This window comes from Ornithodoros turicata, chromosome 6, assembly GCF_037126465.1.
Source record: "Ornithodoros turicata isolate Travis chromosome 6, ASM3712646v1, whole genome shotgun sequence".
NCBI classification, from domain to species: domain Eukaryota; kingdom Metazoa; phylum Arthropoda; class Arachnida; order Ixodida; family Argasidae; genus Ornithodoros; species Ornithodoros turicata.
In genome coordinates, this window is record NC_088206.1 from 50627039 (window position 1) to 50649713 (window position 22675).

Genomic DNA, 22675 nt, shown 5'->3' on the forward strand with positions numbered 1-22675 from the left:
TGGTGCATTCATCAGCACGATAAAGGCGCCCTATCTCGCCTAGTGAACGACAGCATCACGAGTGCTGTGTACCGGTCGGGTAGAGAAATAATACCATCTCGTCCGTACCGTAGCATCTCTTGTGGCTGTTCCTCATCTCCCGTCACCCCCGCGTGTGAACTAAGTGGATGAACATGGATTTGACAGCCAGAGAGTGCATTGGTATGCTGGGTTTCTTTCTGGAAAATTTTTAATTGAAGGTTCTGATTGGTAAAACAGGCGTTCCGAAAGCGTCTGAAGCAAAATTTACAAGTTGAGGTTTTTATTTAATGAATGAGTTAATGCATATGGGCTGCTCACTGCTCAGCACTTGGGCGATGCCTCGAGGATATTTATCAAAACAAAAAATTATTTGATAGCGTTGGCCGTATCTGAAGTATTCAGCTGGGGAATTTTTGTGTAGCTGAGGCAGGCTACGAGCATGCTGGGATATACAGGGTGTTACCCTATAGAAGTCTACCCGTGCCGCCAATTACTCAATGCAGGTGGCACATTGTGCGGTCTTCATATAAAGCTCATAAGGACATTTAATCTTGGTAAATTTCGAAGTGATTGAGTGCTGCAGCACGAAGTTATAACTCAAAACATGCAATTCCCGTAGTCAAAACAATCAAGATGGTGGCGTTGAGAAGAGCAGTTGACATGCTGCTACCCAGACGGCGACGTGTCGCATATCTTGCCAGCCGGATGGAACTGCAGTTTTCATTTGGCTTTTGTGTAACTGTCGTATTTTACTCAAAAGTAAGCAACGTGAGGAATGAAAATGCCGACGTACTCAGCAGACGACACCCAAAAGGGATGTCTTCTGCTTACTGGCAGTAAAATAACATAACGCGGGGACGTCTCTGCCTGGATGGATGGATTGCCAGAGCGACACGTCGCCGTCTGAGGAACTGTGTCACAACTGTGATTCACAACACCGCCATTTTGGCTGTTTTGACTACGGGAACCTCACGTTTTGCGCTATAACTTTGCGTTACGGTGCTCAATCACTTCCGTTATTTACCATGATGGAATGTCCTATGAGTTTTATACGTAGGCAACACATCGTACCACCTGCATTGAGTAATTGGCGAGCACGGCATGCCGGCGCGGGTAGACTTTTATAGGGTAACACCCTGTATATTGTAGCTCAGTAATATCAATGTTGAAACTAAATGTCTTACCTGGGCGTTGAAATTGAAGCCCTTTTGCCCAGTACACCAGTATTCATCGTCTGTTTTGTCACCCCTGCAAATATGGCGTAACAAATGTTTGAATTGTAAAGTAATTTGTAAAAGCTGTATGTATGCAAAAACGGGCAGCAACTCTGTTTGGGAAGGCGACAAAGGAGACGGAATACGATGTGCTGCCCGTTTCATCGAATGAGGCTGGCAGTAGCCAAGAACTGCGCTCGTGTATGTACTGAACTGAGGTGACACTTACTTATTTGAAAGGGGAGCTATATGTTCTACAGAGTCCGCAAGCGTCGCCTGTCTACTAGAAGCGTCTGAAGGAAAATTGGCTTGTTGTCTAACTTGTGATGTTAATTTGGCAGCTTCAACCTGAAATATAAGGCTACTTACTGCAAAACTGTTAGGCGTCATGCGATGTTTTCATTACCAGCGCTAGGTCCTGGGTCCAGGAAGCAGACGCACTTGATCGTATGTTCCTGTTTGCCATTTAAACACTTTCGAGCACCAGAAATCAGCTGCTGCTGGATATGTCCCCACAACGTTTACCGTTTCCTTTCAAGTTTCCATCGTATACATTTGGTTTTTACGAAATCTGAAAACGTTACTCGGGTTTTCGTCCACTGTACGCCGCCTTGTCTTGTAACACCGCCGTTCTTGTGTTCCGCCTGTACACCGGAAACAGTAGGACAGTAGCGTCACCGGAAGTGGACTTGCCTTTGAAAAGAAGATAAAAGCGCATAAAAGAAAGAAGTCGAACGCTGCGAACCTCCCCGAACCTGTTGAAAAGTTCGAAGGTTCGATTTTGAACTTCGCGGCGGTTCAGAAAAGGTCGCGACATCTCTATATTTACGCGAATATTCACACCTCTGCAAGACATTTGAAGTAACTTGCAGCTTTCGTCTCTGGCATTATTCCTTTTCAGTTTTCACAGCCAAACATCCCTTCTTTCATTGGAAGCAACCGTATTGAATGTTACTGCACAAATGTGTGGTGAAAGGGCTCGCCGTTGTCGGCCCCGCAGAGGTGGGCAATGTCACCACTACCGCCCTGGGGAATGTACGTCCTGGGCCGACTTCTAATGGAACTGGAATTCCTTGTTGCAGCACATTGGCCCAGCGAGAAACAAGACTGACCTCAAATGAGGCTGTTATTCAGTGTGATTCGAATTTGACCCCATTAACTTTTACACAGGGTTTTACACATCTGTTGGGAATTGGGACTCCAGTGGATTTTACGATGGTGAAGAAGGAAAAAGAAGGCGCACACCTTGCTATTGGGCAGAAGACATGCTATAGCCAGGGAAGCAGGTTTTCTGACCCACAAGTGAGCATAAGCTCTCCAGCTCCACAGACGAGTGAAACACACCAAATAAATCAGGGGCATGCCAAAGTGCCACAAAACCCTGTATTTTGTGGCATGCATCTCACAAACGCAAGCTACATACACAAGTTAGCAATTTTTGGAAATCTCCAATAACCTGCCGTGTATAGTACAACTTTCCATGAAGGGAGGAGAGGAGAAATAATGGTACAACGAAACATATTGCTGACCCACACACACAACATGTACCGTATGGGCTATGACATATATGTTACGTATAGCACAATGCAGGTATTTGCTTGGGCACTGGTAAGGCCTTTTGTGTTGTGTTTGCCGGAATGAATCAGCATGGAACTTCTGTCCCTTTGTTAAAAATGCAGCCCGAAATCCGGACAAAGAATGACTTAATCCAGTGCACTATTGAGCAAACCCAAATAACAAAAAAGGACAATGTCATGAAGTGGGCATGCCACACACAAGTGCTCTCTGTGTGGCAATAACAAGGCTATCTATCATATCTACTTCCAGCACTTCTCAGCTTGTTGTCATGTTGAAGTCCTGTTCAGATTGTTATACATTCCTGTATGCCAACTCGTGGCACACTAAGAGGTTTCTTTTTCTGGGGGTCTCTCCTGAAATCCATGTAATTCTTCTCTTCCATGTAAAGTGCCTGTAAAACTCCTCCCGAAATATTTTTCTGGCTACTTTACTGATCACAGCATTATTTCATTTGGAATGCCCTCTGATAGAGTCTCTCTCTCCGTGTCTGTTAATTCATAAAGTGCATACGAGAAAATGAAGACTGACAGATAGGAACACGGACGGACACTAAGGTTCACTCTCCTCTCTGGCAGGCTATCTTTAAAACTACGAGCCAGTCTTATGGCGAATTCGGGTGGCCATTTCGTGGCAACTTTTTTTGTCAGATCCTGAGCAGTCATGTTCGCCTAGTCAAGGCGAAGCAATCTCGCATGTTTGTGTGGCACTTTCCGAGCACCAGAAATTTGCAGCTAGCACTTTTTTCTCCGGGTCTCGAAACGATCGAGCAGCGGGTTGCCCAACTATATCCGGCGGAGTCACATCCGCACTGCAACGGTGGCAAGTGCTCTCATTGACCCACATGTCGAAGTTCATGTGGTTTAGCAGACGATGGAACCCGAAGAAGGGCGACCGCCGTGCCCCTAGCGTGATCCAAGTGACTAAAACCGCTAGATTCCTGGCACTCACGTTCGGGTGGCAACGGTCACGTCATCCAGCTCGGGCACCTACCTAGCAATAGACCTCTACCCAAGAAACGTCATCATGACGTTGGTAGTCAGACTGAAACCAAAACAAATCACAGGGTTCCACAAATGGGCACTTCTTCGCTGCCTCCTATCGAAAGAAAAGTAGGACCGAAGGTCGCGTCCCTTTCATCATAATCTCCTCAAGACCGTGGCTTTCAGGTGCGACCTTGTTCACCCCTAGCTTGGACAGTAGTTCAACTCTACCAAATGGGTGGCGCTGTCGAACACTATGACGTCATTTGTTTACAAACAGGGAGAAGTCTATTTCCGAGTGCTAATCTGTGTTGCCATGAAATTACCACCTAAATTCGTCATTAGTACCCTATAGATGCAAAGTCCTCAACTTTCTGACTTTGCAGCATCTGTGCTCAACCCATTCCCTCTCTGGGCTCTTGAAGCCACAGCAACATGAGTATGGCATCCAAGATACGAAAGATAACCACGTATCACACGCTTAATTTCAAATCATAATTTATATGGTTTCATTTATTTGTTTAGTAATTAGGGATGACATGAGAGATGACACAATTTGCCTCCCCGCCCAGCTATGGTTGTGTTGCAGCCAAGATATTGGACAAATGAACGATGGGCAATGAAAAAGGTTAAGGCGAAGGCTAAAACATGAATACGACAGCGACATATAAGCACACTAGCAGGTATTACTTGCGAATAATATTTTAGAGGTTTGGCAGGCAATTTTTGCAAATATTAGTTTTAAAAAAAAATCATGTAGAACAGTTCTAAATAGCTGTTGGAGATATTGCATGCATGAAGCATCGACTTATCGACTGGATGAGATCGAGGGGGACAGTGAGGGCACCACACAACTGAATGAAAGTTGTTGCCAGTTAATTCATTATTTTTTTACTGTATTCTGCGCTAATAAAAATAGTTTGTCTACAAAAAGTTATTGTTGCTTGCATTTTGGCAAATTTAGTATTAATACTCGTGACCAGGGAACAGTTAAATTAAAGTTAAACATGCAAACGCCGTACTTTGTACACAATGCTGAGTTAGCGATTGTAAACTGTGCAAACGCTACAAATGCCCGACACTACAATAGCAGCAACTTTGCCAGAAGATGCGGGTTCGATCCCTACAGCTGGCTAACCTTTTCAGTGACTTTCATCTTTCATCGTTGATTTCTTAGGCATTTGAGGCTTTGTTTGTATCTGTCCCTTCTATGTTGTTCCAGCCTCAGAACATCAGTTTATCTCATTGCCATGTGGTTTCGGTTAATCATAAAGGTGTTGAAAAATTGCCTGTCAACGATATGTAGGCACTTCGGCCTTCTGTGACTTTTTAATTTTGATTTTCAATAATGGACTGTCCTGTTTTACAAACCCTGCAAAACACTAAAAATCATTGTAATTTAGCGTAACATAGCTTCCTTACAGAAGGGGCGTCGGGGAAGCGGACAGTTCATTCACTCCTTCCCCGCTGTCGTCGAGAGGCCAGTTGGTGAGGCAAATATGTTCTCAGGGTGACACAAGTGAGCACATGAACGCACTAAGAAAGCTCAGCAATGTTCCTGTTGTTGTGCATGAGAATGGACAGCCACAAAACATTCAAAAACAACATTTGTCTTGACAGTAGGTAGCAATTTAACGTAGGCTGCATACAGGCTTGATTCCTTATGTATAAAGTTTGAGTGCATGGCAAACAGTGCATGCCAAATAAGTTATTGGAAACAGTTTGCAAATATGTCAACATAACAGGCTTGTGGACAATACTTCCTTGAATACAACAAGACTTTTTTAGTTCCAGATTTTTAGGTGCCTTCAATGTCCAAGAATTGTCAGCTCAATTTATGGTATATTTATTACCTCATATACCATTTCACCACAACATTATGTACATATCTGTACTCGTACAGTACATGCAGTTAAAAAAAGATGAGGACTATACACAAGCGCATCTCACATCACGTAGCAGTAAGAACTGTTATCGTATAGCTTCATGGCTCTCACAACTGCGTTTTCAGCCTGACATGCACAATGACTCCAGGTAGGCAGGTAGAACAATCTCTGTACTACATGAAAACATAACATCAACAGTCTAGAGTGGTGATTTGACACAAGACATTATGGCTTGCAGCCAATGAGCGTGCGACAGCAAATCTCTAGTGCGATGCATCTTGTCGAACCGAGTCATAAACCCTAAAATATGAGACCAGCAAAGGCATTCAGTGGCATTACAATACGGTGCTTTCTCTAGTCATAGATTGCGGTATTTACTCTACTTCTCGTTTGTATATCACAAAGTGTAAATGTCATTCCCGTACAACCATGGGCTTGTGAGGGGCTCTGCAAGTAATAACCACCCAACCAGACCAACAGCAAATGCCAGAAGGAGAAATGTTAGCGTTGGTTGCTTGTAGCTAAAAACTTCCCCAAAGTCTGGAAAGCCCATGTGGTTGCAGAAGGCATGGGCTATAAAAGGTGCGATGAAGTGACCTGAAAAAGCCGATATGAAGTTGTATGAGAATTGATTGTTCCAGATAATCAGGATGAATCTGGTGGTTCGTACGAGCCCCTCAAATTAAAAAATAATGCACCAGCCCAGATCATGTAGTAAGTCTTTTTTTTTCTGTCAGAGTGTTTAGTTAATACCTCCATTATTCTAGCCAATGTTCAATTCATACTCTGCATGGTGAGCGTAGTATCAGGAACGCACGAAAGATGCTTGCGGAGGTTTTGAGGGACCATTCATTGTCCCTTTAATATGTATATACAGGGTGAATTTAGCAAAGGTTACACATTTTTATCACGTAGTAAAAATACAAAATGACGTTTCTGGTGCTTCAAACTTTGCAGACCGATAGTCATTCACCCGAAGTTTTATCCATATTTTTTTCAAATGCTATCACTTTGTAGAAACAAAGTTAGAAGTAAAGCACATTCTCACCCCATGCATTTCTTATGGCCTATACCGCCCACAAATCGCCATTTTTTCCTCGATCTGCTTCACGTTCACATCACCACCTATAGGTGGTGCTGCATCTAGCTGGCGCTGCATGGTGGCTCTGCATGGCGCTATAGGTGGCGCTGCATGGTGGCTCTAGTCCATCTGGTTCTTGGTTGTTCCATAGGTTTTGGTTTTGCTTTGCAGGCAGCGCCACCTATACTTGGTGATGTGATGCAGACAGAGGAAAAAATGGCTGTCGGTGGGCAGTATAGGCCATAGGAAACGCATGGGGTGAGAGTTTGCTTTGCTTCTTACTTTTTTTCTACAAAGTGACAACATTTGAAAAAAAAAATGTGGATAAAACTTCCGGCAAATGACTATCAGTCTGCAATGTTTGAAGCGCAGGAGACATTATCTTGTATTTTTATGACTCGATCGAAATGTGTAACCTTTGCTAAATTCACCCTGTAGTACCAAGTAGCAATGCAGAATGGAAGAAGACAGAGATAGGTGGTACGAACCAGTTCGTAGAAAAAGGTAGACAGAGTAGGCACCAAATATTGTTGTATAGGCAAACTGGAAGACTGAAAACATAAAGCACATTTGAACAAATAATGATGGAATGCCTATGCAAAACCAAGTTAAGTTAAACGGCTTACGCGACTGCATGATTGCAAACTTCATGTTCGATGTTCTTGTCATTTTTTCAATGAGATGGTGAAAGTGAGCTGGAACGGAAGACAAGATGGTAAAGAGCACAAGTACCTTGTGCCTGGCCATACGCACTGACCTACTCCAAAGAAGAGCGGGCCAATGATAACGGCAGAGCGTTCACCGAGGCAAGGCACAAGTATCGGCAGCATACACGCACGGAAAGTGAACTCTTCAGAAAAAGGTGCCTATATGAAAGAAGACAAGTTACAGAGCACGTATAGAGCACTATTTTCCATTAGCTTACCACAACGTGATTGCGTATCCAGATCAGGTTTTTCAGATTTGAGTACCAATATCTTGGTTCTGTAAAAGGAACAACAAAAGCTGATGTCTCGAATGGTCCATTTTGGCCGTCATGGCTACTTGCCTAAGTAAAGACTCCAAACACCATCACAATAATGCACAGCCAGGGGACCAGCAAAAAGAACCTGAAAATGTGCTAATACTTAATTCGGGCAACAAACAGGTATTGCGAAATGTTTTCAAAAATACAGTGCAATGCCGTTAATTCGAATCTTTTATTCGAGCCTCCGGATAATTCGAACTGACGCTCGGGTCCCGACAAAACCATGTGTATTTCAATGGGGGAAAATGCCCGATAATTAGAACACATGAACGTGCGCAACGGCATATTCGAACAAGACTGCCCGGCTGCGCTCGACTACGCATCGGCTCGGAAGTGCAGACCGCATGCTGCTGGCATATCAGGGACACATTTACTTAACATTAAATAAAACTCTATTTTTCATAAAAGCGATGCTTCTGCCAGGGGAAAGAGCAACAAGGAATGAATCACAGTAATGGTGTGCGCAAACGTGATCGGCACAGAAAGATGCCACTTACTTGTTGTGAGCAAAGCTAGCCTTGCTGTTTTATGGGATCAAGACCTTGAATACAAAGCAAAGAAAAAGGTAGCAACTCAATATTTTCTTGAACTGCATTGGCGATATTCGCATTTGTGGGGTTCACGATTTGGTTGGGCACCTTGAACCGTTTTGATGCTTGTCTGTAAATAAATATTCTGGAAATAATCAACCTTTTACATTTCCGCCATCGCGTGAACATAAACGTGCAGCAACACCTAGCGAGCCATTACGCGTCTCCGACACAGCTAGTATGCGCTGCCAACGCATCAAGCCCTCATTCAGAGCGGCTCCTTTTTGTTTGAACTCTGCTTTATTTGAACAAATCTTCGTTAGCTTTCGAGCTCGAATTAACGGGATTGCACTGTATTACAGCGGGTCGTGTCACATCGTAACATCGTCCAAACAGCTGTGCACTACAGCTGAAGCGACCTGTCCACTGTATCAAATCATGACAGAGAAAATGTATTATTACAAGTTGAGTCACTTTAACAAGCCCTGCTGGTGCTACATGCCACTGCGAGATTAGAAGAAAAAAAAAGAAAGATCGGATTGGCTGAAAACAATAAAAATTTTTTGAAGAACCAGAAGGGAATCTTTCTTTTTCTGAAGATGATTATTCAAATTCATTTTTAAGTAATGTAATCGTAGCATAAAGAAGACCGAGAAAAAACACACGACGACACATAGACAGATGCTAGCTTGTCTGTGTCGTCATGCGTGTTTTCTCGCTCTTTTTTTTTACGTATGTGTCCATGCCCAACTAAACCAACTCTCTATGCTAAGGCAATCATGTCGCAGAAAGCAGTTAATCAGGTTTGTGAGTCTAAATAGGGCGGAGGGTGCTATAGGAAATACACGTACATGTAGGGTCCGGTGCAGGTCAGAATTGTCTGACCCACACATGTAGGTGCAAGACCTGCATCCACCCGCAACCCAGACATTTTTGTAAAATCTCATCCGCACCTGACCCACCACAATAAGAAATACAGGTGTGAGCTGCAAGTACTCCTCAAGGCTGTCCTTGATGGGTTAGGTACCAGGAGGGTTTGTTGCACCTGTAGTCTGGGTTATTGGTACATAATAAAATGGGAATACCACTTGGTCACCTCATTAAATCTTTTCTATTCCTCTTTTTGAAAAATGCCTGATCTGCATCCAGTCCGTTACCTGTGCTATTGTGGAAAAACGATACCAGTACCTGACCCACCACCTGCACAATATCGCAAATCGGGACCTGCCAGGTGCAGGAGGGACGGTACCATACCCGTGGGTCAGGCATTTTTGTCATGGCATTTTGCTCCATGCCAATTGGACATTAATGCAACAGTTGTTTGTAGGGTGATTACATCACACTGGCATGTTGGGCATGTGCATGGTCAGACAACTGTTTTATTTTTTATTAGCAGAGAAGATAGCAATGCTCCTAAGTTGAGTTCGTTTCTCGGTGCTTTATGAAAATGGTTATGTGACTTTTCTGTGCTAATGGTATCTCATTGAGGTCCGCTACATGTTAGCTATTTGTCACACCAGTGTAAAACACACACCATGGTAAGGAAAAGAGGCAGGATTGCAGCTTGAATCCATCCTGTAGAACGTAATCCAAGGAGGGATGAAATCCTCGTACCCTGCAACAGGGAAGGATAATTAGGATGTTCTATACAGCTTTTTAGATGACAGGAAGCGTACCTGCTTAAAATGGTGTAGGTCAGCTCCAAAGGTGACGAAAAGGGGTGATATGCATATAATTATAAATACGCTAACAAATCTCCTCTTTATAGTTGAGGGATGGTCTCTGAAAAAAAGAAAGTAAGTTAGTGAACCGACATGTATTACAAGGCGTAGGTGCACGGCTAATATCACTTGATGAACGAAACCAAACATCATCAAGCAAAAGCAAACCGACACCAAGAAATCGCTTTTCTTTGGAGCAAAGTTCAATGACTCCAGAAATAATGAGTGCCAACCTATGATCCTTCGTTCGCCATATATACAGGCTTCCCACATACGTGACTGCCAGCATAAACGACCATAACGTCGCGCTGAGGCAACTATTGGTCGTATAGCTGTCGAACAAACCCATGGAGTCATACTTGACAGTCACATTTCCTCTGACTAGTGATTTTTCCGTCTAACACTACACTACATGGACGGCGCCATGACTACGTGTGGCCGGTGTGGCGGCTCCGAACTCCGCTCTTCGCTCTCCTAGCCAGAATGGAAGGAGTATATGAGCACAAGATCGAACTTAATTTAGTTATAGTTTACGAGTTATCTCAGGAACAATATATTAACATTATTTGTTTGGATATTGAATATAATTGCAGACAACATCCCATTGATAACCCACAATTCCGCTAAATATAGCGCAATGCGAAATCAGCAAGAGCACGTCGTCATCATCATCCGGTTCGCTAGCTTTGCGGTAAATTTGCTTTATGTTCCTCATTGTGACTTTCTGTTTAACTGATGTTGATTAACCAGATTTTAAGTGGGTAAGTGCCAACTGGACTAACTGGTGAATATGGCTGGAAATTTCTGGCAAAGTTCGCAATATCAGCAATGGCTGCTAGATCGGCAGGACCTTCTTCGAGAGCGTCACGGCGACCTGCAGATTCTCAACGAAGAAGAGTACCAGAAGATGATGATTTTTTTCGCAAATTTTATTCAAGCTCTCGGTGAACAACTTAAAGTGAAACAGCAAGTTATTGCCACAGCAACCGTCTACTTCAAACGTTTCTATGTGAGGAACTCGCTCAGATGCGTTGATCCCCTGTTGATGGCTCCGACTTGCATCTTTTTAGCTTCGAAAGTTGAGGAATTCGGAGTTATATCGAACAGCCGTCTGATATCAACGTGTCAAACTGTGGTGAAAAACAAATTCGCTCACGTGTATCCTCAAGAGTTTCCGTACCGCATAAACCACGTTCTCGAGTGCGAGTTCTACCTACTCGAAATGATGGACTGCTGTTTAGTATTGTATCATCCTTACAGGCCTTTGGTTCAGTACGTGCACGATATTGGTCAGGAAGACAATCTGCTTTCGATGGCGTGGAAAGTGGTGAACGACAGCCTTCGCACAGATGTGTGCCTGCTGCATCCGCCTCATCAGATTGCTCTTGCCTGTTTACACATTGCTTGCGTGATTTTACAGAAGGACTGCAAGCATTGGTTTGCAGATTTAAATGTGGACATGGAAAAGATACTAGAAATCACTCGCCAGATTCTGAATCTGTATGACATGTGGAAAAACTTTGAAGAAAAGAAAGAAATTCCTGCTGTGCTTGCAAAGGTCCCAAAGCCAAAAACACAACCTTCCAGGCCACCCTCACAAGGGCCGGGATCAGCACAAAATGACCCCAACCAATCCTCCGCACAACCGAGTGCGGTTCAGGGATGAAGCTGCAAACATGCTCACCTTTGGAGCTGTATTTTTGGCATGTTAATGGACAAGCATAGTGTATGGCTTATGTGACTTATATATTGACCGAATGAACATGCTTTTGTAAGACAAGAATTCCTGTTTTGGCTTCTGGGTTTGGCTTCAGTTAGACTTATGTGCGTTGTAAGTGTTTGACACTTTGCACAAACACAGCTTCATTTGTAGCGTTTCAAGCCACACAGGAGCTAACTCACAGACAGAGACAAGCCTGGACAATTTTCTATAATGCTATGATTTCCAACTCCAGCTTTGTAAGCAATGTAGCACATTGAAGTAGGAAATAGGTATCACCTTGACAGACCAAACATCTTCTTGCGAATGAGGACAAGCTTACATGACAGAGCGGTTACAAAATTACAGAACCAGCAAACAGTTGAATTCAGAGGCTTAGGAAAAGGAGGTTAAAGTAGCACAGAAGTCATTTTTAACACCCAGTTTTCTTCCTATAAAACTGTTAAGTTTGCCAGTAAGACGCACCATGCGAAGTAATTTACACCACAGAGTCATAATTATCGCGGAAATTGAATTTAAAATACGCCGCAAAAAGCGACCATGCGCAACGGTGGTGAAGAGCAGTACCAGCCTGTGATCTGCCTGGAACCTCGCGCTGATGCTATAAGGAGAACGCTCGCTGATTGGCCTAGAGAAATGTTGTCTGCTACTCCGCCGTCGTCTGCTACTCGGCTGTTCGGGGTTCTGATAGAGCATTTCTCCTTGCTCGGTAATGCTTCGGCCCCTCCTTCTATCCCCAATTCTCCGGGAAAACGGGCAAAACAGGTTTACGGTGGCAAAGGGACAAGGCGCTGACCCCCACTGACCGGCGAACCAGAACGAGTTTCCTTATGCCGTCATCGGTGACGTGCCATCATACCTCCTCATCCTCATTATAGCTGGAGTGGCGAGTTAAAGGTGAAGGCGCGGAGCTATGTTTATGTGAGTTTTTTTCTGGGAAACAAATTGCACACATCAAGACCTTTTGCGCTATTCGGTATAATGACACATACACTTTCATCAGATGTCTTAATCTTAAATTTTTTTGGATGGCCCTCTGTACTCCTTTAAAGGGGTTGAGGCACTTTCATAGATGTGGTTCAATACATCACGGACACATGCTACTGCATGGCATAATACTGAGCAAACAAGAATTATTCTTCTACGCGTCGTGCTTAGCGAGGTACAAGGTCTCGAACACACTCCCGAGGAAAGGACAGACATAAGAGAGCTCAGAGCTGTGTCCATTCCCATTGGCAGCCGTAAGCATGTGAGTCTCGTGTGCTGCCTCACTGGCGGCAGCAACAAGGGCTGTGATGTCAGAGCAGCACGAGTTTCGGTATTTGCGGTGCCAATTTTCTCCACTTCTACTACCCTCCTCACTGTGAAACCTGGAACGTAGGTTCACATCGGTGCAAAGAACAGTCTTTTATGTTTATCTGGGATGACCTGTGGCAACCCCTTAAAACATTCAAGGGGGAAGGTAGACTAAACGACTGAATAATGCACTGCTTTAAAACCACTGGTATTTTACAGTATAAACCGGCTGTGTGCTGAGTTTTAGGGGAGGGTTGTTACCAGTGGTTTACCCAGAATTTCTTCTGTAGGGGTGTATTTACATGCTTTTGACAAAATATTGCACAATCACACACAATTTTAGGGGCGTGTCCTCCAGGTTTCTTTTTTTTTTGTATTGGGGGGGGGGGGGGTCTGGATAAATCACTGGTGGTTATCACACAAGAGCACATCGTGACAAGGTTGCAGTTATGGAGTTACTAGTTTGATAATTGTGACACCAAGTGTGGAATGGTGTAGTTTAAAGGGGCTGTGCGCTTGGTTTCTAGAATTTATTATGCTGCTGTTTTCATGAGCTGAGCAAAGGGGACGTTTTGTATTTTTACAACTTTGGTACCCGTGCTGGTACATCATGAACTATGAAAATCAAAGGGTTTTTGTGCTTAGTTTCCCTGGAATATTATCTTCCTCCTGCTATTAGTTTAACGGAAACCATTAAATTTATCATTATTTACTATGTATATATTATACCAGCCACAGAATACTGCATTATGGAAGGTATTCTGCTTCTCTTTTTTCTCCATTTAATGTTATCGCTACCACGAGAAAAGTGGAACATTTGAAACTCTTCTAAAACCTGTTCTACCTCTGCTAAGTTTCAGTATTAGTGTTTCCTGCAGTGAGATGGCAATGTCAAGGTAGAAGCCAATACTGAAAGGATCATTGAAGAGCACTTTGAAACCTTCGTGAATTTGACAATGCATCTGTCTGCCCTCAAAGCTACCACAGGGGTACCAAGACGTCAGGGCTCGTTTGCATAAAAGTTGAGTACGAGTCTCATGCTCATTCTCAATAGCCTTGGCAGGACACTGAGCATGCACTCGGAGGAAGCTCTGCCAAGGCTATACACTATCCAAGTAGGTCAGCAGTATGTGCAGCTCCCCAGTTTCCCTCTCTGCCCTACTGCCCGTGGAGGGACCTCATTGGTCCTCCCGTGTAAGGGGTTAAGATTTCAAGGTGATGTGCACATGGTTTCTTCTGTAGACCCATGTTGGTCAACGGAGGTTGCCTTAGTGCTGCCTTGTGAGTGGATGGACACTCTGTTATGTGATTTCTCCAAACTTTACCCCTTCCCTGTGCCGAGACAAACCATGTTGGCTAGCATATTGCAAATGAGGCCCTGGCCTCAGAAACCCCTTTGGTCCCAGACTCCAATAGCAAAGCAGATGCCAGTTCTGCAGTGCAGGATATACTGCAACATAAATTTCAAGTCTCAAATGTCTTAACAATGTTATACATTTATAAAACTAATTTTATTTTCACATGAGGTAAGAAGAGCAAAGATATGGATGGCATTTTGTAAGGCAGCAACACTGCAAAGAAAACTGACACAGCATTCCATATAGAATGTACCACTAGCCATGTCAGTGATGTATTCTGTGTAGCAAGCTGTGTGTGGCAAGCAGCAGTTTGATGTCACACATTTCTGCTCCCAACTGAAGGTTCGCAATAAACCTTCAAATTTAGAGAGTAGTTCTATATTCTGAATTGCATAGTCACGATGCCACAGAAATGATTAGTGGGACTACCACTGTATGCTGTACAAAAGGAGGATCTAACCCTTTATGCAAATATTGAAATAGAGATATTAATGTTCTCCTCTACCACACAGTTTTCTAAGGTGTGTTAAAAATAAGCTCTGCAGTAGTCAAGTATCACTAGATGCTGTAGAGGATGTCATTTTCTATCACTAATGCAGACCACAAAAATGACATTTATACATAGTAAATCTTCCCAAGAGAGCCTCGTGCATAGTTTAATTGTCGCTGGGCGATGTGCATGATATTCTCCCCAAGTTCCAAAAATTGTGACGCTATGCAGCATTCAAAGCAAAATCACAGACAGTATGCAAGACATAAGTAGGCACCATACCTCGACGAGTATTTTGAAGCACTGCAAAATGATCCTGCCACACATTTCACAGCATTTATAAACTATAAGACAAGGCGTGCTAGCACGTAGACATCCAAAGAGACTATAGCAGTTGAAACAAAATGTTCACTCTCATAACACAGTACTTTGGTTGGCCTGTAAGATTATGTACAATGGTACGTGCTTGCATGAGCACCATATTGAGATACACTCCATTCCAAATTAAAAGACACTTGTACTTCTTCAAGCAGTCTTTACACATGCTCTTATAATGTGACGATGGACCACAAAATGGAGTTGCTTATGCAACAAATTCTGCTTTGTGTCCAATTATTTTGTGATTGAAATGCTTTGTCCCAACAATTTGTGTCATGATGTGGAAAAGGTCTCTGGTAAGATGTGAATATAATGAACAAATCACCATCTCCTTCCATCGCATAAATCCGTTTGAGGGAATGTCTTGGGGGAAATGTCTCAGGGAAATCTCGACCTGAATGCCCTGGTCACGGGACATTCCAACATGAATCCTTAGGCCCAAATTTTTGAATGGGACTTTCCTTCCACCATCTTTGTTATTTTCCCTAGGAATTCACAAAGCTACTTTCCTCAGAAGGTCACCTTCTTTAGGTAGTGACAGTTAGATAGCAGACATGCTCTAGTGTTATACTACATGTGCTCTAGAACGGATGGTTGAAAAGACGATTTCAAGGAATCCCAGTGCTGCTTGCACACAGGTTGCACCCTTGGTGCTCCCTGACATGAGAGAGACAGAGAATAGCCCATCGCATTTAGTTTTTGTTGACCTTGACACCTCGTGGACTATGGCTCGTGAGAGAAGAAATTGAGACAGTTTCTGGTGCTATGCTCTCCAGAATTTTTTCAAGTCTTCTATTACGAGACCACTTCTGCAGAGCAATACATTTTGTTGACACCGGACAAAAGAGAGACACTACTCGCTGCATTCCCATGCAATAATCTCCCAGCTCTAGCAGCCCAATGTCTTCTCCTCCGACTTAGACGTTGATGTAAACAACAAAGTTTAACACGTCAGAACCCAACCAATCTCTAAGAACACGCAATTTCATGTAATTTTGACCAGCCACAAATTCTTAGTCAATTAATCTGTATTTGCTCATTTGCTTGCATTATCCTCGGCACAACACATAGTATTAGGCAAACCCAAGACAAGGGAAACCGTATATGTTCATGGTCGTGTGTTTATGCCCACAGTGTGTGCTGCCAAACATGGCAACACGAATACGATATATAACAGCAGATGAGAGAGTGATCATGCTCGAGCCGATAACAAGCTACAAGGGCATATTAGAGAATAAGAAGACCAATAGTGGGTAGACAAAGGCGAAAGCTGTAATGAAAGGTAGCCCTTTCATGCTTGCAAAAGGAAGTCCCAACAGGAAAGACAGTTTGAAATTGAGCGAAAGGTTCTGTTTCTAAAGGTAACGGATTGGAGAGGAAAGCAGCATTTAAAAATTCAGGCCATAGTGTTGGACAGTACTAATTGAGGGGAAGTGTCCAGTGCATCCACAATGAAACTTGATTGTAATATACATATACTGTAAACGTATTTTTATTCGCGATGTATTAATTTTCGCAAATCGCGTTCAGTCATTTGTGAAATTATTCGCGAGTACTTAATTTCGCGATTCCAGGGCTGTTTCCTTTCACGGGATAAACGTCAAGCTTTGTTCGAGAGTATGATTTTTCGCGATTTTTTAGAGATCGTGAAATTCACGAAAATTAATACATTGCGAATAAAAATACGTTTATAGTATTCCTCAGAAATGATTGTTCTGCTGCATGACTGCAAACCTGTCTTGATACAGCAGCAGTGTGTCATCATACTCAGTAAACTTATGACATACATAACTGGAGTTCTATGCTTGAGGCATTGTTCATAGTTTAATTGCTATGCATTGCCTTTCTTTTAGTTGCTATAGCTATAATATAGCTTGCTTCTACTGGCTTCATGATTCCTCCTAACTGCTAAATATCTGCTCTCACATAAGCTGGTGACACTTTCAAGGATGTTGCCTACTCCCCCCTCTAGCAGCTTTATGTTTACACTGAACGTATTAAAAATAAATTACAGAATGTGCATGCTACGTTAATGAGTTCTCTCTCTCAAAGAAAGTAGTCCAAAGTAGATTGAAGACCCACTGAAGTCATGTTCTGTTCACTGCTGTTTGTCACTGCACGGCCACACAAACTTCATGTCGCAGCGCTTGTATGCAAATCTGCAGTCCGTGCCACTCGTAATTAAATCTGCCTTAATAGTCTGCGGACACTCGTTGTCACCCAGCTGGGTCTCTGCGAAAGAATGAAAAGAAAATGGTATCACATTCTTGTATTTCAAAATTTAACACAGTGTGTGCTACTTATATTCTACATCAGAAAAGTCACAAGAGCATTTATTCCCTTTACCATAGATTTACTATAAGCAACATTGTTGCATAAGGACACAATACAGTTTCATTACAAAGAACTTAATGCAAAGAATTAGTAGAGCATGTTAAGGATCTGAAATCACAGCATGTCGCTGTAACAACGGAAGCCATCGAAGTTAAGGCAATACCGTTTGCTAGGGATGAAGACATTGCAAGGCATGCGCAAGATTGAGGAGCTTTGAGGAGCACAACATTTCTGATTAGTAGAACATGTCACAGTGTACGCATTCTATGCTTTCCTTTGGCGCATCTGTCCCGTGCACAATTGTAACTTTTCTCCTATGACAGTGCAAAATTCCCACTTTGCTTCATATGGAGCGTTGCATATTTATTTGTCACAAGTGACTAAAATCACAAACATGAAGAAAAATAGCAAATGTACTGGCAGTCCTGTATAGTACCAGTCACTACATTGTACATTGTGTTAGCAATAGAAGAGCACTGAGCTGACGCACATAGCATACTCCGAGAAATGTGGACAGCCGACACGTTTTACTACTATTCTGTGCCACTGGAGCCACGGAGGAGATTGGGCATGATGCTCTATGTAAGAGATCGTGGTGGAAAATGAGGACTGCCCTTAAAGCACTTTTAATAGAGAAGTTTAAATATGTGAGACTTGCTCTTGGGACTTACTACATATTACCATACCACAGGTAGCATAGTATTCACTGTATATGATATCAAAATGCATTCAACTCAATATAGGTGTGGTCATAGTGCGATACTGTATCTGGTATTTTAGTATGTGCAAGATGACTATAAGTGCTAATAACACTGTAAAGGTAATAAAAATATACAATGCCACTCGCGGCTTTTATACCTTCTCCATTGACCAACTTGAATAAGCTGTAGTCCTGGGGGTTTGTCACTTGAAACTTGTGAGCAATCATCTTGCCTGAAACGGAATTTACATTTTAGCTTAGAAGAAAGCAAACCTAGTTTGTTAGCATTATACGAGTTATTGAGTGCTATTTGGTTCACTGGAATGAAATGACAGTAGTAGTTTGTAGGGGTACGCAGATATTGAATTCTCAGAACTGAATGCAATATTGATCCCAAGGGGCAATTGAAGGAGCACAAGAGACTCGGGCAATGGCCAAAGCTCACTTTCTGCACACAGACATGGACAGATGGAGAAGGGACAGTACAGGACAGAGGGGAGCTCACTTTAAGGGGAGTTGTGCCAACATTAATCTCGAAAGTCTTTCAGAAAATACACACAGGAAAAAAACTTGACAGCACAGACATTGGCAGGATTCTACAGGGCATTACCCAATCATAGCATGAATAGTGCAGCCTGTACACACTGAGCCCTCCATAACACGCTACAAGCGACAGCTACACGTGACAAGCGACAAATTCGGCGGCGGCGGCACCAGGGCTCTAGCGACAAAAAAGCTATGTCGCGGCTACAAATCTTGCATCTACTCCCTGTAAATATTTGTCGACAGTCACCGTTACCTGGCGCATGCCCAAATTCGCTAGATTTGGTGGTATATAACTGGAGCGAATGATTACGCATAGAGATGTGGAGGCAACAGGGTAGTGTGGGTGGCAAGTCAACTTTATTACAATGAAATTTCGAGCTTGTAGGTGGAAAGTAGCCATTTGAATCGATGATTATCGCGTGTGACCAAAATCTATTGCACATTGTGTGGAAACGGATAGAACTGCACTGCCACCACAGACACATATATCGTAACAAACTTACGGTAGTGTAAATTTCGCTCGGTATTTATTTTCCTGCGAAGTTTCAATCGAAAGTTCGTGATATTTGAGACAGGTATGCCGCATAATCAATTGAAAAGTACGAATTTTTCTCTCGCAAGTGTAGCGTTGTTGTTAGCTGCTGTCATCTCGCAAATGGATCGGATAGCTGCACCTGCGACAGTTACAGAATCTGTAGCGTGTCGCTTGTTATGGGATGTGCCCTTTACTGCAGTCGTAGTGTTGTCAAATTGCAAAATTACAAATCATTGCAAAAAGCAGAGCAGAAGTAGCAAGAACAATAATCTAAATTGCAGACACATTGAACTGTTCCACCAGCTAGGTGCTGCATCTTGCATGTTTGCACCATGTGGTGGAAAGTTCCAAGCACCTGAGGAGAAGTATGCTTAAGGCCCTCTGTTTTCTGCTGCGGCAAATTCCGCAATTCCACGGCACTGACTTGTAAATTCCGCAATTTTCCGCGGCGAGTAGTCAACAGCTGCATGAAATGGGAGACACTTTATTTCCTTGCATAATGTGGGAACAAAAAATGTTATAAAATTACGGATTCGAAGCACTGTTGTGGCTCAGTATTACATACATGATATCTTGTGTTCTCATCTGATGCAGTCTGTCGCCTGAAATCATTTCATACCTGCTGAAAGATCTTTCAGCATCTACTGAGCTCATAGGAACTTTATAGGAAGGAGTTTACAATACATGCCCTGGGGAAGTTCCATTTTTAGTACACCCATTTTTGTTCTTGGACTGTAGCCATTATTTAAAAGTCTTAACATCTTGAAGGCAACCTCCCCGATATCAAATCAAAATCTGCCACTGCTACCGGTAAACTGCATACGGGAGGGACGCTGCCCATTCCTCAGGTGAAGTATACACAATAAACTTGGGCTAATGTAATCCTAAGCTAAACTACAATCTGTCTGTTTTGTCCTGCAGCATAAACAATTTCGTAAATCAGGCTTCAATTTTGTAGGGGCGGCTTCACCTCATACAGGGAAGCGTCAGGTGAAGCCCACTTTCGGGAGGTGCCATTCGTATTCGGCAAATAGTCAAATTATCCGGAAACCTGAATATTGGGTATTTCAATTCACGAATCGGATACTTCGAGTGATTGATATTCATTATTCAACTCGAATTTGAGAACTCTAATATCCACACACCCTTAAAAATAAAGGATTCCGTGAAACTCTGTGCCAAACTAAGGATTCCGCGATTACTTCCGAATTCTGCGAAATTTCGCGGAATCACGGAATCGCGGAAAACGAAGGGCCTTAAGTATGCTAGTGTAATGGTTGACTTCTGTAGGTACCTTGAGTACCACACTCATCCTACTCTGTGCTTTTTCCAAGAGGCATTTGTACTGTATTTGAAATACTTTTCCAGTATTTTCTACTCAATGCTATAATTACTTTGCATTTGTCTGTTTCTTTCACGTTCGGTTTCCCAGCCTCATTCCACTGTCTTTCCATCCACATGATATTTATTTCCCATGGAATTCATGTTTCTATTATATGTCCTCTGGTGCTATGTTGTGACCTCAAACTTTATCCTCTTTCCTTGGGGGTGGGGTGGGGGGGGGGGGTATTTTCCTACAGTGTGCCTGTACTACAGGCATGTGAAATTTAGTGAAACTGAACATGATGGGATGGATGAAACGTGGGATGGACACGTTCAACTAGCAACTGGTTTATTCAATAAAGATGAGCACTAGCCTGGAACATCACTTGACACGAAGGAAAGCTCTTCTATGGGGACTTTACATGGGGGAGGAGGATTTCCCCCTTGTTTCCCCCTCCCAGATGCACTACCAAATGTACGATTTCCGTTGTAGGTGAGTTGAACCCCCTAAACCCTCCCCATGGCTACGGCCATGGCTGTACTTTACTTGCAGGTCGTGTACTTTGTACTACTGTACTTGGCGCAGGGTCTGTCAGCTTACCCGCTTCCCACTTCCATAGGTTGTCTCAACAGGCCGTCATACCACAGTATTTTGTACTCTACCTTAATTAAAAGCCTTAATTACACTGCTTTCAGTATGTAATATCCTGCTTCAAATGTTTTTTTACTATCTTGTGCAGGTTTCTGTAGTGGCAGCTTTTGTTCTTATGTTGCTCTGATCATCTAGCAACAGTGTGCAACAGTATGCAACACTAAGGTGACACACAATGCAAATACATGTTACCTGCTCGAGCTCTAGTTTTCTGCAAAAAGTGAAGCTGCAGACACTTACTGACTGTCATTTTCTGAGACAGTAGCGCTATTTCTTTCGTCAGATTGAAATTGTGGTAGAACAGCTGCAGAGACAGACACTATGCATATCGATCTGTTAGTGGAGCAATACTACACAACAGAAAATAAACCTGTTTGAAAGGTATGTGCAAGAGGGAGCGCAAACAACTGCAAGCGAGAACAATTGCTTGACAGACAGAGAAGTGCTACTTACAAACTTCCTTGGTTGTCATGTTGGGTCGAACAGGTAGAGTTTTGGCAACAACACTGCCACTCACTTCGTTTGGGATAACGATCTGCATGAACCCCTGCAGGTCCGCTATGGTGGGGTAACGAATGGGATCTGCACTCTGCATACAACACAAAAGGGGTCTTATTGCACAATAACCTGAGCATCATCTAAAGCTGCCCCTATGATTGCATAATATACTTCACAAACAATACCTCACATGGTCATTCAATGGTACATACATCTTGTCTGACAGGCAGTCACGAAGACTACAAATTGCAATTAGCAATGCAAGATTAAGATCATAGGTTCTCTAACTGTGTTCCACGGAAAGCAGAGATTCTGTGAGCGTCCCCTCACCTCCACCCCTATCATGCTGACAAAGCTCGCGTTGCTTGGCTTGCTACAAGTATGTGAGTCAGGCCAACATTTGCCCGGCCAACACAATGCAGTGATAACGTCAATACCAGCTATACTGTGAGCCCACGTGACTGGTATACAGTAAAACCCGTGCACAACGATCCCTCGCGCAGCGATATACCCCGTAGAGCGATCGTTTTTACTTTTACCGTCAAAATATCTGACGCCCTCACGCTCGCGGACCAACTTTGGCAGCGTGCTTTCCGGCGTTGCACCCTTCCGCGAATTGTAGGACACTGCGGGAACGGAACGTCACGAGGATGTACGGTGTACCCTCGCACTTTTTCGGTACGGAAGTCCTGCACGTGAATTCAAGATTTCCTTCGGGGACGATCAGTCGTACTCTCGTGACCTGCTGTTCACAACATTTCTGCTCCCATTTCCGGCTTTCACGCATTATTGATACTTCTGTCAATG

General features: G+C 43.2%; 4 protein-coding genes across 13 annotated transcripts in view; 1 reads left to right on the forward strand and 3 right to left on the reverse strand.

The window, feature by feature from the left end:
- The window catches only part of LOC135396667 (spermatogenesis-defective protein 39 homolog), a 29968-nt gene extending 28065 nt beyond the window's left edge, over positions 1–1903 (reverse strand). For 4 of the 7 annotated variants that reach the window (XM_064627763.1, XM_064627761.1, XM_064627762.1 and 1 more), the window contains exons 1-3: positions 1642–1901; positions 1465–1583; positions 1206–1269 (exon numbers count right to left, since the gene is read on the reverse strand). In XM_064627763.1, coding sequence (XP_064483833.1) covers positions 1206–1269; positions 1465–1583; positions 1642–1701 — 243 coding nt within the window. In that variant the 5' untranslated portion in view covers positions 1702–1901. Of the gene's footprint in view, positions 1–1205; positions 1270–1464; positions 1584–1604 lie in introns of all 7 variants that reach the window. The other 3 variants (XM_064627758.1, XM_064627759.1, XM_064627760.1) reach the window with 2 other exon arrangements.
- A 3720-nt stretch (positions 1904–5623) lies between these two features.
- LOC135396672 (CAAX prenyl protease 2-like) lies at positions 5624–10507 on the reverse strand. The gene is made up of 9 exons (XM_064627772.1): positions 10272–10507; positions 9994–10099; positions 9852–9932; positions 7809–7869; positions 7686–7744; positions 7518–7626; positions 7387–7455; positions 7249–7311; positions 5624–6276 (listed from the first exon to the last, which is right to left on the reverse strand). The coding sequence occupies exons 1-9, from the start codon at positions 10385–10387 to the stop codon at positions 6077–6079; spliced, it is 864 nt and encodes a 287-aa protein (XP_064483842.1). The 5' UTR covers positions 10388–10507; the 3' UTR covers positions 5624–6076.
- A 166-nt stretch (positions 10508–10673) lies between these two features.
- LOC135396671 (cyclin-C-like) lies at positions 10674–11834 on the forward strand. Its single transcript, XM_064627771.1, has one exon. It carries the CDS (start codon positions 10829–10831, stop codon positions 11702–11704), a length of 876 nt encoding a protein of 291 aa, XP_064483841.1. The 5' UTR covers positions 10674–10828; the 3' UTR covers positions 11705–11834.
- A 2709-nt stretch (positions 11835–14543) lies between these two features.
- The window catches only part of LOC135396670 (protein sprint-like), a 92999-nt gene continuing 84867 nt past the window's right edge, over positions 14544–22675 (reverse strand). For all 4 annotated transcript variants that reach the window (XM_064627767.1, XM_064627769.1, XM_064627768.1 and 1 more), the window contains 3 exons: positions 21824–21959; positions 18473–18547; positions 14544–17512 (listed from right to left, as the gene is read on the reverse strand). In XM_064627767.1, the coding sequence (XP_064483837.1) occupies positions 17379–17512; positions 18473–18547; positions 21824–21959 (345 nt within the window). In that variant the 3' untranslated portion in view covers positions 14544–17378. The remainder of the gene's footprint in view (positions 17513–18472; positions 18548–21823; positions 21960–22675) is intronic.

Excerpts from the sequence above, each read along its gene's own strand:
- LOC135396672 (XM_064627772.1), bottom strand. The coding sequence starts at position 10,387 with ATGGGTTTGTTCGACAGCTATACGACCAATAGTTGCCTCAGCGCGACG. Across the intron at positions 10,100-10,271 it reads TGGCGAACGAAGGATCATAG|AGACCATCCCTCAACTATAA; the intron begins GTTGGCACTCAT and ends TCTTTTTTTCAG. Across the intron at positions 7,870-9,851 it reads TGCCTCTTTTCCTTACCATG|GTTCTTTTTGCTGGTCCCCT; the intron begins GTGTGTGTTTTA and ends GCACATTTTCAG.
- LOC135396671 (XM_064627771.1), top strand. The coding sequence starts at position 10,829 with ATGGCTGGAAATTTCTGGCAAAGTTCGCAATATCAGCAATGGCTGCTA.